At 44.8% G+C, this 19,908-nt stretch overlaps 1 protein-coding gene across 1 annotated transcript in view; it reads right to left on the bottom strand.

Annotated features, from left to right (window-relative positions):
• The window catches only part of T265_03875 (hypothetical protein), a gene marked incomplete at both ends in the record, with an annotated part of 30,573 nt that extends 18,846 nt beyond the window's left edge, over nucleotides 1-11,727 (bottom strand). The window contains 4 exons of the mRNA XM_009168467.1: nucleotides 362-583; nucleotides 11,118-11,237; nucleotides 11,275-11,446; nucleotides 11,485-11,727. Of these exons, the coding sequence (XP_009166731.1) occupies nucleotides 362-583; nucleotides 11,118-11,237; nucleotides 11,275-11,446; nucleotides 11,485-11,727 (757 nt within the window). The remainder of the gene's footprint in view (nucleotides 1-361; nucleotides 584-11,117; nucleotides 11,238-11,274; nucleotides 11,447-11,484) is intronic.
• Nucleotides 11,728-19,908: the final 8,181 nt, after the last annotated feature.

Raw genomic sequence — 19,908 nt, 5'->3', positions numbered from 1 at the left:
CCCCCCCACTTGACAGCTCACTGACAATGCTGTATCTATGCACCAATTTACGAGCTCGCGCCTGCAATGCGCAGCTACTTACCACCCACACCCCAAATCATCGGTGAACGAAACTGCGGCAGCTGCAACCACAGTACGACGAGTACGCGGTTATTATAGCTGACAATGATGATGATGACGATCGTGCGTGTTGAGGGCAAAACGGCACCATGCACCTTTCATCGTACTGTCACATCTTGCTTACGACAACTTATATAAACGTGATGATTGATGAGTGAAAAATACCACCCCATATCATTACCGAAGACAATCGGAGTCGCATTAATAGAAACTGTGTCGCCAGTCTGGGTCACCAACTCACCTTTTCCTATCTGCTTTCGTGTATTCTCAACGGTTAAGCTGCGGTTGATGTTTGATAGAAGTCCAAGAGAAAAGCGGCCTGAAGTGCGCGATGGATCTGTGAAACCATCAACCAGAATACTGGGAAGGCTAGCAAAGTAGGCCTCTCCGACACGACAACTCAGTTCGTAGTAAGCGATACTGCACCAGAACTTCGGTTCTTGATAGGGGACCGGTTGTAAGTCTGCGAGGGAAGTGGTTTATTGGGATTGAAATTATATTTGTGAGGCTCGTAGGTGGTAAGATGAAGTAACAGTGATCGCCCCTTTAAAAGGAGATCCTTAGACGTGACAACGCTCTCTTTTGTTTCTAATTCCTTTTACAGACAATAGCCACAGCAGAACGCTCGTCTAACTTGTTAGTATATGATCAGATATACATAGCGACAACTCTATGGAACGCGGCTAGACTTACTCAGCAACGAACGCCTGGTAAAATGGATATTTGTATGTGACTTATGTACAGGGTTGTGCCAAGCAGGTATCTGACGACAGAACTGAGTTGCGCTGATGATAGCACTCCGATTCATTTAAAACACGGTGAAATAATGATGAACGTCAATTTCTGATATCGGTACACGTATCCTCAAAGTGTAATTGAAGCGGCGTGGTGCGGAGCCGTATTTTGCCTGCTCGTACAGATAATTTAGCCTGTAGACGACCGTTATGGACGCGAAAAACTCAACAATCTGAACAGAAGTTTATCGTCGCACCAATGAACCTGAAGCGTTCGCACTCAGTTCGTTTTGCCAAGGAAAGCATGAATTGAAACAATTAAAGGGTCAGTAACGTTCAGAAGTGACCAAATACTGAACAGTCCAAAATACACTGGTTTGAGTTTCAAGTTGATTCGTGTTTGAATATACTGGACTTCGTCCAGAGGCAAAACGATTTTGGCCGGTCCCATAGGAATTCTGTCGATAGGTTTCCAATCCTAGTCATCCATCCGTTATAATTACACGTTTGTGCGAAACTCCTGCGGAATTACAGTTGATAATGCGGAATGCGACGATGCAACCAACTACCGAGCGCAACTACCAGGAGCCATAACTTCTTTCGCAAAGCAGTCAGTCGTGACAGTCGTGGACAGTTTCATTCCTTCCCAATCCTGACACTTACTGGGTCATCAGATCATTTCCTCATAAGAATTTTTAACTCGTTGTGGATCACCCTTTTCAAAACCCAACACTATTTCCACATGCTGTACCACCTTAACCATCATACTACTTAGCTCTAACATTTCTACGCGAAAAGTCTGCCACTTGGTTCTCTCCCTCAACATTTCCCAACCTACTCTTATTTCGTTCCGGAAATGTGCACCTAAAATGCTCTCCATTGTAACGAGTCGACTTAATTCATTCGGCTCCACAAGTATTTTCCGAGCTGGTTGGAGGTTTATTCCATTTCCCTCTTCTCAAGCTTGATCCCCAGTCACCTCATCTACATCACCCTCATCTTGTCCAGATTCTGAATATCTGCAGACCAAACAACTGCAATCTTAAAGACGAGACCCGGTTGAATAAGTATCGGTAAAGATTAGCACGTCTCTCCACGGGTGACCTACTGCTGTACGTCTCACATCCAAGGTCTTCCAGCACTGCACATGTTGGACAAAACAGGGGTAAAAGCCTTCAACACTCTCAAAGCTTCTGATCGTGCAAGATACGTTGATCTCCCCTCAAAGCTACCAACTTGTGAGATACACTCGACCTTTTGAGCCACCGATCAATTGGTTTGCGCCTTGATGGGATTATTTCCATAATCATCGACATCAACTCACATTCCCCTCGAAGGTCCACCCTCTCTCCAGCTCATATTGTATAGCAACGTTTGTTTTCAAAGGTATCTTCTAGCCTGGGTGCATTAGCTAACGATGCTGCTCTCCATCGCCACACATCCTACCAACTTCCCAGTTCTACACATCCTTCCACCCATCTCTCTCAAACTTTCAATTGGTCCAGATGCCCTTAAGGCTATAGCCACCGTCGTCGAAGGACCCAACATTCCGCTTTTACTTTCCTTCCCCAAAATGGACTTCGGATGTCCTCACCACCCTCTAAAAAATACTCTGACAAGCCGAAGAGCATTGTACAGCTGTTTAATCCTCGTCAGCGTCGCTCCTCTGTAAAAAAAAGTTTAATTGCTTAACCAAGTAACTCCGACCGATCTGGAAATGGTCCGGTAACAATCGGGCCCAAGCAGCATTAAGACACAGACTATTGGTCAGAAGGTCCACGTTTCGGGTTCACCATCGATATTTCCACTGCCCTGTCAGCTTCGACAAGCTGACATAACTCAATCCTGTTACTCATTATGAGGCTGATTGACCACAAGCAAATCACTTTTTAGGCATTAGGGACAATTTCCACCAAGTATTTGGTTAGTAAACTAATTCATCAGAGAGCTACTCCGAAAGCTGCACCTCGTGTTTTAAGTCAGGTGGAGGGAGAGCCGCCGCAACAAGTTACATCCCTAGTGAGAACATTTCATCAATCACAACGTAAGGTAATATAAAAAATGTATTTGATTAGTTCGAAAACACAGAAATCAACCGAAGAGTCATCATTTCAGAAGTTTTCGGAGACGTTTCGCTTTTGGCACAAGTTTCGTCACGTCAAATCAGTAGGCTACTAGTTGGCCGAGTTTTACGACGAGCACAGAAACAGTAAAAAAATCGCTTTCGAACAGCACCATAGATTAAGGTTGAACATCCATTGAAAGGTTTCGCGGGTACTGGGAGTACCTAAGTCTTACGGTCGATGTGAGATTAAGAATAATTTTGATCGGATTTGGATCCTTGAACTTCTGGTTCAATGTACTTCAACTGATGATTCCTCGTGAGTGTCATTTGGGGACTTTGTGGTTTTATTTGGGTTCGTAGGTGCTACATAACACAATCAAGTGACTACAACGGCGGATAAGGACAAGACCATTGTGTTAATGGAAATCAGCCATCATCTAGACAACAAACAAATAGCTGAGGGACCCTACCGGCATAACCCATCAGTGGGGAGCTGCGATTCATGATAAAACATTTGGGGCAAGAAAGTGATATCGATTGTATTTCGAGATCACAATCCAACAATCCAACGAGGTTTATGGTCTGCGGAAAATCCATAAGCTAGATGCCGCAACAGATAGTGGACGGAATAAGTTCCAAACTCCATGAGCTGGCCAGATTCTTAGCAGGTATTCTAAGACCCCTTATCACGAAATCAAGTGTTTATGTTAGGAATTCATACGTTACTAGCAACTCATTTCGTTTTGGACCGTGTGATTTATGTTGAAGAATAAGATCTAAAAATATGGGCTCAACATCCCTAGTTTTGGCAAATGTCTTCACGGAGGATTCAGAACGGAGAACTCCGGCGAGATTTTCGTATCCACTAAAAATTGTTTGGCCCTATACAGAAAGTTAAACGCCAACAGATCAATAAATCTTGAAATTACGTTCATAAGTTGAATCCCCATAGCAAATTCAATATAAAAATGCAACCGACCTCGGGCGCACCAGCTTCCTTAGACTGCATGAGAGACAAGGCTGGTGGGAAACTAAAAACCAGTTCTTAGAAGCCAACCGACATTGGGACGATTTTCGTCAGTCCATTCAAAGGCCATACTACGAGTATTACTGCGTAAATGTTTAGCCGACTAAGAGCTCTGTATACAGAGGTTATTCAGACAGCAGCCACGGCACGATGCAAGGTAGAATGCAAAGATAGGTCAAAATAGAGTAAAAGGTAGACGACAAATGGTTTAATTCTTTGTCATCATAAGTATCTGAGGCACCTGAAACTACTTTTAAAAATGTTCATTGCGCGCATGTGAGGAGGGTCCATGGTTGCGACGTCAGTCAAAACACGAGTAGGCGGAAACCTCGTGGTCGGTTGAGGTACAAATAAACCGTAGTTCGAAGAGTTTGACGTTAGGAGTCTGAAAACTCATCGTGTTAAGGAAGGTGGAAGAAAGTCTGAAGCTGAAGGTCAGAACTTGATAGATGGCTGGAAGCGAATAAGCGCATCATTCGGTCGAGACGCTGAGGTAAAGGAACAGAAGAATTCATGTCTGATGAATACCCTGGTTGGTAGTAGCGGTGAATAAAAGCAAGATAAACTACTTCTGGATGATGCGGATAGCTTTGGATGGTTATCGTTCACAGGGAGTAAGATATTGCTACCCACAAGTTTTTCCCTGAATAGATTCAAGCGGAGAAAGGCAAGACGATGTGAGTCCTACCTAAGATATTACAGGAAAGTTTTGATTACCAGAATGACCTGGGCCTGTGTATCTCCCATTACACAACACGACGGACCAGAACAAGTTAGCAGAACCTCCGCTATCAACAAACGTTAAGAAACTGAGGCACCATTAGTGCATCATATCAGGAGTGCTACCTTCGCCAGACTGGAAGAACATAAGTCCTCTAGACTTCGTAGATTTTGGTGGACTGCTTGCTGAAGCCATAAAGATCACATTCTTGTCGTCTTTTCGCAATTACTCATGAGTTGACAATAAAGTTGACAAGTATGGGTCGTTTGGGGCTTATGCAGAGTATATAAGTTAGTGGTGGGAAGTTTGGAAAGGCGAGAAAATTGCAAAACGAATAGGGTTTGTCTGACTATCCTTAAAGCCCTAGAGTGAGAAAGGAAAGGAGAGGGTGAGGAGGGGGACCGGGTGCTTGCCTGCTGTAAGCATTCTGAGGTGCCTACACCTCCGAGCGCTCAATCGGACAACCTGAGAGGAAGCTGAAAGCACGAACGCCACTGACACAGTTCAATTAATGTCTCCAGGCAAGCGCAAATGGGGCCAGGAGAATCCCATACTGGAAGACCGCACCTAAAAGTCGTGCATTTTTATACACGAAGAAGAAAGATATGGTGGCCAAATTAGCTCATTGACGACCGACGATTCTTTGCCCGATACAGAATGAAGTGAGGGAGCATTGATAGCAATTTAAAACAGGTTGCATTCCTAATGCGTTTGATTCAAGAAAAGCGCTACTGTCGGTGTAAACAGCGCAGTCCTTAGACAGAAAACCCTTCAACGCTGGACACAGTCATAGTTCCTAACAACCAGTGGTGTCAAGAGCAGCTATCAGATCAAGGCGACCACTGCTGGTCACTGGAAGCCACGGCGCATATTCGGCACTTGTCACGAAGTGAAGAGAGGATCGGTGCAAGCCCGACCATGGTAGAAGCAAACTTTATTCCAATGATTCTGACAGTCAAGATGATGGATCGACTTTACTGTAATACCATAGAGCGTCTTGGAAGTTAAGGTCATTAGATCGATGACGTTTTTGCTTGTGAACGACGTTCTTGCACGGTTTTGAAATGGAGGAATCGCTATGGAGGCGCCAAATTCTTTCAGTATTCAGTCTCCATTCCAGATATTCGAGAGCAAAGTTGTCAGGATGGCCAAAAAACTGGCTATCTTGTGATATTCAGGATGGCCAAAAAACTGGCTATCTTGTTTGAAGAGTACATGGTTGAAACAGTCTGAACAAGTGCGTTTTGATCTGAAGCAGTGGGATTTTAGGTTCACAAGATCTTTTCAGGAGTCGGGTTAACGAAAATAGCGAATTTCTTTTTCAGAGTGCCAGTGTCATCTCTCAAGTCGACGTTTCTATAAGAATTGAGGTCCCACCCTTTTCGGGAGTAGTTTCACTGACATACGCGCTCCTCGAACAAGTTGACTGGTTCAGGTAAATGGGGTGCGACAGCTTCCATTACAAAACCTTTCTGCATTTCTGGGACCTTCGCTATCCACCGGTGCTTTTTGTCAATCATTAGACTCTTCAACATTCGGCGTTTGAGGCAACCAGTATTTTCGTTGATGGTATAGTTTTGTTTTCTAAGACCACTGAAAGCTGCTGGTAGAGGAAATCCAGTCTTCATCGGGGTGTGCAAACGACCCCGGACAGTAGGTTTCAAAAGCTGAGTATAACAACCTTCGCCTTTTTCCAATTGTCCTTTACATCATCAGTAGTAACAGTGTATCCGCTCGGCTGGGAAAGCTTTCTAGCCTAATCAGCTCGACGCTACTGGCCTACAGAGACACTATGCAAGTGGAGAACTGAATGGTGCTGCATCAGTCGGCATACTTTTGAAGGGGAGAAAACTATTGTGCATTTCAGCATTAGCACCGTAGTCAGAACGAAGTTGTGTAATCTTGTATTGAAGCACTCCACCGATAGTTGTTCACGTGGTTCGGAAGAGTCCGGGACTGCTTTTGAGTTGACGGCCTCCAGGTAACAAGGTGACAGCAGTGATATTGAAGTTTGTACGGACTTGAAACAAAGGATTTTCAGTATATAGCTGAAGTCGCCATGCAGCAGCTATGCGGTGAATCAGTCACCAAGACGGGATTCTTCTACACTTAATCGGCTGACCTGAGCATTCACTACACCTGCCGCAATCGCAGTATACCTCCTTCTTGCTGATCGAACCTGCCTTGACACATCTTGACAAAATAACTTTTTCAGCATCAGAGCGGCCGTCTGTCAGACGGTATGCATCTCTTTCAACCGAGCCAGTCAACAAAACGGCGCAAAGACGACTTTACTGGAATTCAATCCAGAAAGTCCCTGGAGCTACGTAAGACTCTCGCATCATAAGCACCATGAGCCACTGGATCACCAAGAGCCCGAAGAGTAAAATGCGAGAAATCTCGGTTCGAGATTGTGGCGAGATGGATCGCTGGTGAGAGCGCGAATTTACTAACCAGAAGGTCCGTGGTTCGAACCCGAACTCTACATGTCGACATTCCCTGCTTATGCTTGGGCAACCTGACAATACCCAAGCCCCCGTGCTTCCTTCGGGTAGCATGGCGGCTAGGCACCGAAAGGGTGTTACAGCTGGACGGTTATTTATATGCGTGCCTCGAAAGCACAGCATATCGATCGGAACGGAAAAAACCTAAACAACATACGCCTGGTGCCTAATTTCACAAACAGTAGGAGCGTTGAGAACTACAATGTGGAACAGAACCTTCAAACTTGATGAGGGTTTAATCTGGCTTGCTCTATTAAGTTGCAGCGTGAAAGGCAGTCTTGTTGACTAGGAGAAATCTTATCCTCTGTGATCACCGAACTATTACGAGCCTCTAATTTTGAAAACGGCACTATCGCTGACTGTCCCCTTTTGTCTCCGGCAGACAAACGCTGACTGAGGAATTTACCTGTATTATTGAGCAGTGTTGGCAAGAAACCATCGAGACTACGACCTTGGTAGCGATCGAGCAGCCGTAGAGGTGCCAGGTTCACTGTCCAGGAGTCTACTTCAGTTCCAATTGAATGGACCCAGATAGATACGAGATTTTTTGTTCAGTGTTCGGCCCAGAGCTCGAGGCGCCTTTATTCGAGATGGTCGCGCCACTTAGTCGTTTCCGGGAACCTGTCGCATGGATCAACTGGAATAATCTTCTGGCATGCCCGGCTTTATGGGTCTCTTCCATTTCCTTAGTATTGTGTCCACCAAGCTTCACATTAAACGCGCACCCTAAGTTCGACTTGGCACTTGAAAATTCGCCAAGGTGGATTACGTCCAGGGTCAGGAGCATTTCTCAGAAATTCAATCAGTGCCACTGTTCTATTTGACACCCAGTGCTTCAGCGGACCTAATGGAGCCATGAAACAGACAAAGCTCCCAGATCTGTGCAAAGACGTGGCGATCTCGTTCCAACATGAATTCAACTATTAGGGTGGAACACTTGAAAGATAGTCCGGAAGACCTTTCTGTTAAATTTGCCTAATTTCGGGATCTGCCAGCGTTTAGCTTGCTAAGCCACTTGTCCGCGCCTTACGAAGCCCTGGAAAGCGAAGAGAAAAAATACTCCGAGTGAGCGTGCGGTCAAAATCCAAGGTGACCAGCCAGTTACTGGTCAGGGCAACCTAATTATTTTTCGTCAGTGGCTGGTGCGCCGTCGCAAGGCAAAAATGTAGCTAGACGACTCTGGTTATTTTGCAATGCAGTGCAGCAAGGTTCAAGCAGTGGTCCACCGTTGCCAGTACATTCCGAATCCAACTGAGCTTGAATAGCCAATTTGGTCTTAGAAGCGCTAATTCTGCCCAGAATTGCATCTAGATCTCCGGTAACCACAAAGATATCTGGCTTTAGCCCGCGGTAACAGTACACTCAAGTTTATAATCGTCTTTGACGGTGTCAGAGCTACTGCCGGCTGGAGTGTAAGAAACATCATCAGAAACGGCAACATCAGTGAAGTTATTAATGCTTCACTGACGTTGGGGTGTAAAAAGACCCGATAAACAGACAGAGGTCAGCTTTCCTATTGAGATTCCCTCAAGGAAGTCACCATAGGAAACGCAGAGATGCGATAACTGACGTTTTTCCAATCGAGCAAGAATCCTTTATCCCCATGACCTCGGATGATGCCGACCCCTGCACATCCTGACGCAGCGGCCTCTGGAGGCTAATGGAGCGCGGTCCCAAGTGGAGAGAGTGATCGGGTAGTCACCTCAACCACTGTGCTTGTATCTTGAATTCTCGCTTCTGATACATGGCAACACACCAATGTCAAGCGAGTCTACTGTGAGAAAAAAAAAGTGACGTATTCCTGCTAACTTCAGAGTGTGAAGATTGAAAGCGGCCATATAGATCGGGCATCGAGACTCAAAGATTGATATCGAAACCCCTGGGTTTGTCGGTGCCGGCCAACCAGATGTTGTGGCCAAGACCGATGCAAGACGAACGGGGTCGTCAATCCTAACGGATGGAGCTACAAGAATGGAGTTGTTAATGGGATGGGGGAGAGAAGAAAAAAGTATGTGGAAGAGAAACAAAGCTGGTATCAACAATGACCTGTTTTCGCAAACCCGCCCTGACGTATGCAGCAAGTGAAGCATCATCATCGACAGCATAACACTGGTGTACAACACCGGTGGTTCACTGCTGTACAACCACGATTTACTTGAAAGCCCTAGTGTGAAGAAAAGAATAAAGGCGGACGGTGAAAATACTTATTGTGGCTTATCAATCATTACAAGGTATCTACACCTTCAGACACTCATTCAGCCAATCCGGATAGAAACTGGCAACAAGAACGCCACTGACATCGGGTGGCAGCCATATCTTGCAGCGTCTCCAGCCCGGCGCATTACGGATCACGCGGTCAACATCCTGGATGGTGATTAGCACAGACAGCACCCAGAAGTTTCGTAATCTTCTTCATACCTCTGTGCCAGGGTTGGCCACCTATATGCTTCCATCACTGAGTTGAGCATGGGCAACAGCACTCTTCGCAAACGAGGGTTAGGCATACGAGCAAGTGAGGCGGTCCGGCTGATAACACCATGTGGCACGACGGTATCATTACCTGTAGGAATCATGATTATATGTTGGCCGGGTCATTGTCATGGAACACATACCCAGAAATGAGGACGATTGGGGTCCTCAACCAAAGCCTTTGGATCAAAAGCCTGATTACAAGGCAGCGGTTCTTGGCGGGAAATGTCATTGAGTTCCTCTCTTTTAAGAGAACAAGTCACTGTACATGTTTCAAATCCCAGCCTGGAGTCTGTTTGCCGGACCTCTAACTATTGACCAACGCGGTAAAAGAGATTGCGAGTGTCGCAGGGACACGTCCTTTAGTATGCTTCAATGGTTCATAGAGACACACAACCGTCACATAAACGGTAAGTTCGTCTCTACGTAACGGATTTAGTGTAAGGATGACGGAGAATCCATCACATTCAAACTAATGTATGCAAAGCACTGAGCGCTATGGAAGTGCATGTGAACGACACCAAGAGAACCGCTTGTGCTCTCGACTGTAAGAGTTCATCCAGTCCTGATAATTTTCATCAGGGTATCTGAACAGCACCCGTACATGCGATCCGGGCGACGCTCTATGTTCTCTAATCCATCTCTTTCAAATGAAATGAGTGAGGTGTGCCTGAAGAATGTCTGAAGGATGGTGTGCTAATATGGTGGTGATCCACAGGGATAGTCATACGGCAGGTTATCTCAGTCACAAAGAATTGGCTTGCGCTTAAAAAAGCCACCGAGAAAAGAAAATAATCGCCTGGATAAACGGATCGTACCCCACCAGCCTAGTATGATTTCCGGATAAACTGAACACTCGCCTTGGGACTCCCGGTGGATATGCTAGACACTATGATAGTACATGCGACTTTCTTCTGGCCCGGTTGCTGTTATTTGGGATTGCAGGGGAGGCTGCCTATCGCGGTGTGCACATGGGGTTGGTGCTCAAGGAGCTGCCTCCGTTATCTATTAAAGGAAATTAGGGGAAAATAGTAAAATGAAAAGGGGAAGGAATTCGGCATGTTGGGATTTTTGCTAAGCTCAGAACGTCTGCGTTTTTACACGTCACGCTTCGATAGAAAATTGGATGCCCGATGGAGAACCTTGCCAAAACACTGACATCTGGTGCCGTCTCGTTTCCGGTGCTGCGTCAGCATCATTGTTGACAGCAAAACAAGATGAAATTATTGGCGACGCTGAGTGACGCAAGCAGTGAAGTTGTGAACTATATGTTTGGAACTAAATTCTAACACCTCTGCCTCGTTTCGAGCTTTAGATGCACTTAGTTAAGAAGGCAAAATGTCAGTAAGCGAAATCGGGATATGTAGTTCTCAGGGATGCTAAACTCAAGAAATTGCACACCCTGACGCCAATGAACAAACTAATCGCGTTTGAAAGCATAGAAATGCTCAAACAGACGCCAGAAGATTCAACTTACTTGTGTTGGAATTCGAAGTCACATTAGGATCCTGGAATGAAGACGCTTGCGACGAGTTAACATCGGAGGTTGTAGGGACGGGATATTCATTATACCGCGGGACAAGAACCGGTGGGAGTACTAAAGATCACTGTGTCAGCCCACAAAAATTAAATACCTGGGTAGTCAACTCGTGCGTAGTGGTATGGGTTGATACAAACCTCCGGCTCTTTAGAATTGAAAGGAACTTTACAGCTTTCTATTGAGCGTAATTCGTGGTGGCTCTGAAGGTCAGGCCAGCGCCATACTCGGCAGTAAATTACATGTGGGAAACCTTTCCGGTGGGAAACCTGTGGGAAAAATTCGGTACTAAAACTGAGATACATACTTGAATCCGCCCATCCAGGGACCTCGGAATTGTAACACACTCACTTGGTTCATTGGGGTGCGTCAGCGCATACTGAAGAGTTTCAAGAACCCCCTTTCGCTTTTTCAACTTCTTAACAAGGGTTTCGATTGCTTTATGCGCCCATCTCCCTTCTTCATCTCCTTGCTTCCATCCCAATGAACCAGCGAGTGCTGGGTATATGAATTCAATTGAGTTGTCACGGTGAAGATTTATATCGAGCATGCCTCAGCGCAATGTACTACAACCAGCCATTCGAGTTCTCAACAGCCCTGATGTCGAAAACAAACAAGTAGAGCAAGAGACTAAAAACAGAGAGAGGGACAGAGAGAAACTCCCACACAGAATTCAATTGTCCCACCTGATAAATCGAAAGCACCGATTGGCTGAAATTCGGGACCAATGGATTCCCTGAGTTTCAAGGTCTCCACGGATTTCCTACAGTTCTAGTGTGTAAGTTAAATTGCGTGATAGATTTCAGTCAACAGCTTTTGAGCGGAACGACATACGGGCTCAAGGCTTATAATGCGTTGGTGATTATATCGGATGAGCAGTGCAGTATGCATGCTATGGAAGGAGGCACTAGCGGTCTGTGACGTTCAGACACCAGACCGGATAATGGATAGTTTCCTATGTTGTGCACTCTGTATGGACCACCTGAGGGATGGCCTTGTTTATCAAATTGCTCCCACTGATGCTGAATAGCCTATGCATATATGGATCCTCGAATTAGCCCGCGCAATGAAGCATATCCACGGAAGCCCAAACGAGTATCTCTACAGTGATTGTAGATCGGGACTGTCGGACCGATGATAGTGCGTTCCCAGATGTTCACGCTATTACTCCTGGTTTACCAGTGAATATGAGAATAAGGGGGCCGCAGTTAGGACGAATGGAGGCATACAAAAGAAAATACTGGACAGTGTGTGATCAGCTGATAAGTCTGGAGGAGGTGCACAATTGACTTTTGAGCGAGAGGAAACTGAACCTCAGCCCCGTATCCAGAACAACAACAACTATGACATAAATAGGGCAAAAGACCAGTTTGACTTGATTAGGGTCCAAGATCACATTGCCACTCTACAGTGGTTACGTGTAGTATTTGAGAGGATCTTCTATAGCTGTCGACCCCATGCCACAAAAACTGCCTATATATTGAGCGTATAGTCCGTGGTTTAAGGTAGCAAGAAAGTTCACAAGTGGAAGAGTAGTAGAAGGAAAAGCATAAAGGCGCAAAAGCTGACGTACATTTCTAAAGGAGCTCAAGGTGAGTTCAGTCGAACTGCGGTACACAGGTCCTACAATGGGGGGTTTTGAGTATATCATGATGGACACGGAAAAAAATGATGCTCTGTGAGGAATACGTTTAACCGCGCGGTGTTTTAGTAAAAGTAATGATAAGTTTTTACGATAACGACGCGGTGGCTGTTACTTCCGGCTCCTTGCGCTAACCTAAATGACTGGGAACATTTTGGGATAGGGTGCAACTCTCATGGCATCTGGGTCACGCTACAAGTTATAAGGTTATGTACTACTGCATGCAGAAAATGTTCACCAAACATCACGGTGGTTGAACCTCGACCGTCGACTGCATCAGCGGAAATTAGGATCACCAAGCTGGTGCCGGACCGCCAACGGAGACGATTACATACGGATTCTACATTCGACAACCCATTAGGAGCGGCTTTGCGGACGCTTAAGCAAGACGCATGACTGATCAAAACAATTCAAGCAATTCCAAATTCAACAGCTATATGTACACCGGTTACAGGTTTGGACTTGGGCTCAGAGAAGCAGTGTCACAAAAAGGGCTGTGCCAAATCTCTGTGGGATGAAACAAAGCAAATCGCGCATTCACTTTACCCCCTTAATTGCGGGACATTTTCACCAGACCTTTGAGTTTATGCTTAACGGCATTGCGTTCTCCTCAGCCTACAAAGCTATTTTTATGTTTGCTCCTTGCAATTTATGGCTGTTGTAATAGTTTTTATACATTGTCAGATTTGTCTGGTTGCTAGCTATGACTGTCTTATCTCGCCCTGAACTCAGTGGTGATGGCTCCCATTCAGGTGCACTTTGTTTAATCGCGCACTGAACATTGTGAACACAATACATGATGGTATGCCATTTGCATGCCCTTTGTGACAAAATTTATATTACCAGGGGCGATTGTACCTTCTGCCTTGTTTAGCCCTTCAGAACGTTTTCCATTACAATACAAACAATGAACGTTTTAAAATATTTAGCTTATTCAAGAATGCACTATTTTCGGTGAGAATCATTTTTCTACATTCTCAATAAACTCGTCATACCGAACACAGAAACTCGTAAGATTCGGAATGAAAGCTGCGTAGCGCAACCTGCGTCATTATGAAACGAAAGTATGTCACTGCAGTAATGGCATGGCAATGCCATACCCAGTTTGATAGCACACCCGCAACTTTTCGTTTCCCACTTTTGGCGGTGCTCTTACCCACTTTTGCCCATAACTGTAACTGTGAGCAAACTCTTCACCTGGCTTTGGCCGCTTCTGGGACACGTTCGTTATAAACTGCTAAGCTTTTATCCGGATGTAAGCATTCCGTTGGCCTTCATTCTATGCTCCTCACAAAGTCGGTGATTTCATTCGCGTTTCGCCCCGCGCTTAGCACGAATTCCTTCCCTCAAGAAGCTTTTAAACCCAAACATAACCTAAAAAGTGACGCCAGTGTGTCCACTGTCTCCCAAGCAAAGCCATTCAGTGGATCTTTCTTCTACCAATTCGCGTGGTCATGAATAAAAGAGTCTCTGGATTAGCGTCAGTAGGCCTCTACGTGTAATTGGTTATAGTTACATAGAATCGAAATGGATCCGGCGACCAAATAAATACCCATCGATTGCCAGTCTCTGTGAAAACATTTTTTGTCGGTTCATTTTGCTTATACTTTGTTCCAGGTTCTAATTTATACAAAACCGAAACAAAAAGAAGCAGTTTTGCATTGATATTCATCCTATTCCAGGTATCTAATAAGCTCTCAATAAAGTATGGCACCTGCGTTTAGCGCAGTGAGGTATAGTTCAAGATAAACAACACTTGTCACTGGAGGCCTTTTAAACTAACCCTCGCCAGCAGTGCACAGTGGCGGAAGACAGGCGTTTGATGTCATTACAAAAATCACAGGTTTTTGTGCACCATAAGAGAAAAGCAACGAGTGGCTTCACATCCTACCTGTTCCCATCCAAATGTCCTCTAGGCAGGTCATATGTTACCAGCGCAATAAGACCCTTACTTCATCTGCATCCAATACCTCTGATGAAGCATGCAGCCAATGTATGCTCTAGGTTGGTATTTTAACGTTTTCAATCATTTCAGCCTTGCCAGCCCAAATGGAGTGCATCGCGCTCAGGCATTTTCTTCATAGATGTCATCCAGACATGCCGGTGTAATCCATCATAAAGATGGAATCTTCATTTCTAGCCAAACGCTTTCAACTCTTCACTTAGCGAGGGCAGACATTTGACTGTTATAAAATGGTACAGCTGGATTTAAGAGCCGTACATAGCAATTTTCGGAGCGAGTGTTTGGGAGCATTGAGCAAGAAATCGGTATTTATTGCATATTTTCGTGTATCGTCTGAGTGTGTAAAGACGAACGTCATTTCAAAAGTAAACATCAAGCAGAATCATGTGATGCATACGCATTAGGAGCTGAGGTATGCATTAAGGCATTATGCATTGACCCTCTTCAAATGGGCCCGGTGCAATTACCCACCGATGCGCTCAAGTTGAGATTTTAGTCTTCAGCCGTCTCACAGCAGCTAGCTGCCTATTTCAAGGACTCTGTTGGCACTCAGGACCATGTTGATAAGCTTAATCGTGTCCACGCACGAAAGGCACAAACTTTCTGAATTGTGCGCTTTTGGAGCAACCCAAGTATATTGGGCCCATAATGAATGGGATGCAAGCGCACTCTCGCCTTATACAGAAAAGGCCATTTGACTTAGCCACCTTGCCACTGAGAAGCCGCGGCGACTTTACTGGTACTAAGCGTTTTAACGGACATTTCGGCTTGTGCATATGTGAAGCGCCTCATCAGAAATGCCAATAACATCTTTCCTCAGGTTTGCAGTTAATTTTGCCTCAATAACCTGACGGTAGATGCTCCTCTGCCATTATCCGACGATGACCCCCATCCCGGTGTATGTGACTGCTTGGTGCAATGTGTACTGGGTATTTGTGCAAGATCCTGGGGTAGGGATCATCCATCCGACAGACAAACAAACGACAGTTCGCCGAGGATCTCCTGCCGAAAACGTCTGTAGTGTTTTGCATCTTTCTTCTTCCATTATACCAGTCCGTATTTTGCCAGTTGCATAAACGTTTTATGTTTGAATACGAAAAACTATAAAGACGCGCGGTTGTACGAATTCACGCAATACAGATATGGTCATATGCTGCTTATTAGTGCTTAGATGTTGATGGCCATAACATTATTCAGAAAGTAACAACTACATTTCTCAATACGGTATATGGTAGTTCCAGTTGCTAGTTGCACCATGGTTTAATAAATACAATTCAAGAAAGGAATGAGCCAGAAAGAGAATTATCGATTGGGGACTACTTAGCGAGAGCTTTTGGGTAAATCTCTGAACGCGTGGCGTGTCTTCGCTGACTATAGCTGCTGCACGTGTCCCGTAGTTGTCCGTGATAGCTTATTGACCTCAGTTGACTTTCCGTCTTGTGCGCGTATGTTTTTGGACCAAGTTGCGTTCTTATGTATTGTGGGCTTTGTAAAGATGGTGGTGTCCACTCGTGTTTGATAGTTGTACTGACGTGAATACAACTTGACCTGATGTGGTTGAAATTCGTAAGCCCGGCGCGTGACGCAGGTAGTAGCCGCGTTCACAAAAGTGGATGGGAAATTACAGTGTACCCGTTATCAGCCAAGGTTGCGAGCTGGACAGGGTTTCGTCACGTGCTTTGTGCGTTTGAGAAACAAAGGAATCGCGTGATCTAGTGAGCGCAGCTGCACTAAAAAATTAAGCAAATGGCGTCAAGAGGACAGGACAGTTAAGGTGGAATTATCCATATCCTGTTTATTTGCAGTAGGTTTCTTCATTATAAGGCGCAGTGCACATCATGTTTTCATCTCTGACTTTGAATATTTTCCCAATAGTTTGTCGTTAGACGTATACAAAATGAGCTGCTAAGAATATCGCCTACCATCAGTCGCAACCTGTTTGCTTGCACACGATACCTAATCAACCAGCAAGGTGGACCCCGCATCAATTACAACATACAGCGAAACCAACCTAGCTGGCTCGCACGACTAACATGCAAGTGATCAACTAAGTATTGCGCGTCCGTCAATCTCCACTGGGAAAAGCCAAACATTCAGCGGGGGCAACATGAAAAGTTGAAATTTTTTGTTCGTTTTTTACTACCTATATCCTGGAAAGAAGCGTAAGACCTCCGGGGTGCGCAGTGTTCATCGAGCTACTACCGTTCTAAGATGAAAGGAAGATATAAGCTGGTTTATCTAATTATCAGTATGAAGCAGGCAACTGACAAAATACTATTTAATGCTAGTACCTCAGTGAGGGCAGCCTCAGTGAGTCATGTTTACACAACCTGCCCTCAAAAGCTGATGCTTATTGCGCTATTTCTTGCAGCCGATGCGAACTGAGTAGTTACTATCAATAAATGGATGAGTAACTAGAAATGCACGATGCAACGTTAAAGGAAGAACCTACTGCGACTCTTGGCTCTTACTTGCGACTTCCCGTTGGTATTGCGGATTGCCTGCTACATCTTAGTACGCGGACTCGTAAGGTAAACAGCCTTGATGCTTTGAGTACTCGCTGTACGCGCGAATATCACATGGTCATTCTTCAGGTACGTCTCCCAAACGGATGTGAAGGAGTAAAACCGGACATCAGCCAACTTTTCAGTATGTATATATATATACATAAATATACCTATATATGTATATGTGAAGCCGTTGCGCTGCAATTTCAAAGGTGAACGCGTGTCCGAGGTTGAGAAGCGATATAAAGGAAAACAATCTCAAAATATAACCGGACATAGCCAACTTTTCAGTATGTATATATATACATAAATATACCTATATATGTATATGTGAAGCCGTTGCGCTGCAATTTCAAAGGTGAACGCGTGTCCGAGGTTGAGAAGCGATATAAAGGAAAACAATCTCAAAATATTGGGACAGTTCATAGTGGTTCTTGGTTGGGACAAAATGCATCATTTTCCGTCAAACTTTTTGTTCGACCCAAAAATGTTTTAAAGAAAGGAGAATCCGCTGGATAATAATCAAAGTAATGTCTTAACCTTTCGCAAAGCGTGCATCGCTAAAAATGGACAGGGTTTGCTGGTGGCTGGTTGCGTCACTTGCTACAGTCTACATTACAATCGCTGACGCAAAATAAACGGGGGAGTTAGCCCCGTATGAACACTGAGTCTGGTATATAAATGAACAAATGCAGAAATCCGCGTCCTAGGACATCGCTAAGTTTTGTTTCAAGTTTTGTTTTAAGATAGAAAATCTCACTGATTTTTGATACACCACACGAGTTTTGAAGACCTTAAGGCTCGCAGCATATAGGTTATGCTCACAGAATTCCAATATACGGATTGAAGGAGTAGATGTTGACATAAGTTTCAGACGACCTGTTTCCTGTGATGAGCTCTCTGGTAATTTGGTTCATGTCGCTTCGACACCATTCAAGTAACTTTCTACAGAAAGCAGATTTCCATATTACACACTGGGGAGAGTAACAGCCTTCCCATAGCTAACCACGAAGAGTTTCCGGATAGCTTCTGGTTGGACATGTGCATGGTGAGCTGCACTAGTCATTCGACCCCATCTCTAATCAGAGAGAAGCCTGATAAACGTATTTTAGATAGCCCCACAAGGTTGTCATTGCTTGCAAGGTAAATTATTAACGCGTGGTGAACGTTCTTCGATGCTCAGTCAACTGGAGATCCGGCCCACGTCAATCGTGCCCGACAGCTAAGCGAACACCGCTCACTTGCCCACATATCCATCTATATCGAGTGGGAAATGTCAGTTTTATTCGTTTAGCTGTAACACCCTTTCCGTACCTGGTTGCCATGCCACTCAAAGGCTGGGATGCTGCCAGGTTGCCCAAGCCTAAACAGGAGAAGACGAAAGGCGGAGGTCGGTTATATCGAGTGGAAATGTCAGTTTTATTCGTTTAGCTGTAACACCCTTTCCGTACCTGGTTGCCATGCCACTCAAAGGCTGGGATGCTGCCAGGTTGCCCAAGCCTAAACAGGAGAAGACGAAAGGCGGAGGTCGGTTTCGACCCACGGACCTTCTGGTTGGCAAACTTGCGCTCCCACCGCTTGACTCATCTCGTTACCGGAAAATGTAAGTGTTAGAAGATGAATGAGATGAAACATTTCATTTCATTTTGTTACCGTCACATATGTCCCGCCAGGAAGCGAGCGGCCTTAATCGTGCGCAGTGTTTACCGGGCCATCACTTCCTGAGATTGAAGAAAACTATAAGTTATTTCATCAGAACACCGCTGATGTAGGTTGCTGTTAAACTGATTGGATTACTTACTTCATTTAGCTACTACCGAAATGGTGTCAGCCTTATAGGCCAATGTTACCAGAGCGTCAGTTTTCTGAGTTGATTCATGTTGCACTCTATCTTGTAGCTGCTGTTTATTGAGTATTAGGACTCAAAAATACGAAACCCACCCAAAATACATGAAACCTCAATAGAAAAAAGGATAGACTGGAATCCCATCAACCGCCCACGTCGTAGCTCAACCAGAGCGTCAAGACTGCAGCGATGGTCGGATAGGTTGTCCCCGAAAGTGCTGGCGAGAGTTCTGAAGCTGGAAGTTTAATACGAAGCCATTGCCATCTTTTGCATAAAACAGGTGGTCAAAAGCATTGGTACTAGAAATATACCAATAAATTATGGCTTCCTATGGGCTCCCTTCCGAGCTGAAAGTCGGGAAGCACGAAGAATTCCAGGACACTCATTATTATTTCCAGCAATCAGTTTAAAAACACTGAGTAAAGCAAAAACACTATAGGTCAAATTTTTCAATAAAGGCTTATCAACCAATGCGGTCCTATGAATACAATAATACAATAAAACCTACAGTCCTCATCTCGCAGGATTATGCCCGTTTCTATACATCGGTTTAGGAACTTCCAATCCCTAGCGGATGTAAAGGTTCACACCAACACAATGTAACGTGGTTATAAAATGAGGAAGTCAATTTTTCTATTTTACCAGCGCGTGCGATGACAAGGCCAAATAGCATTCAGGCTTAAAACATAAAAGGAAGGCTCAAAACCAGAACAACAAAAACGGGGAGTAAAGTTGTACACAGTAAGAATTGAAATAAATCCACACTGTGGCCC

The sequence above is a fragment of the Opisthorchis viverrini genome (genome assembly GCF_000715545.1).
Source record: "Opisthorchis viverrini unplaced genomic scaffold opera_v5_59, whole genome shotgun sequence".
NCBI lineage: Eukaryota > Metazoa > Platyhelminthes > Trematoda > Opisthorchiida > Opisthorchiidae > Opisthorchis > Opisthorchis viverrini.
This window is presented reverse-complemented; position numbering and strand designations above follow the sequence as displayed.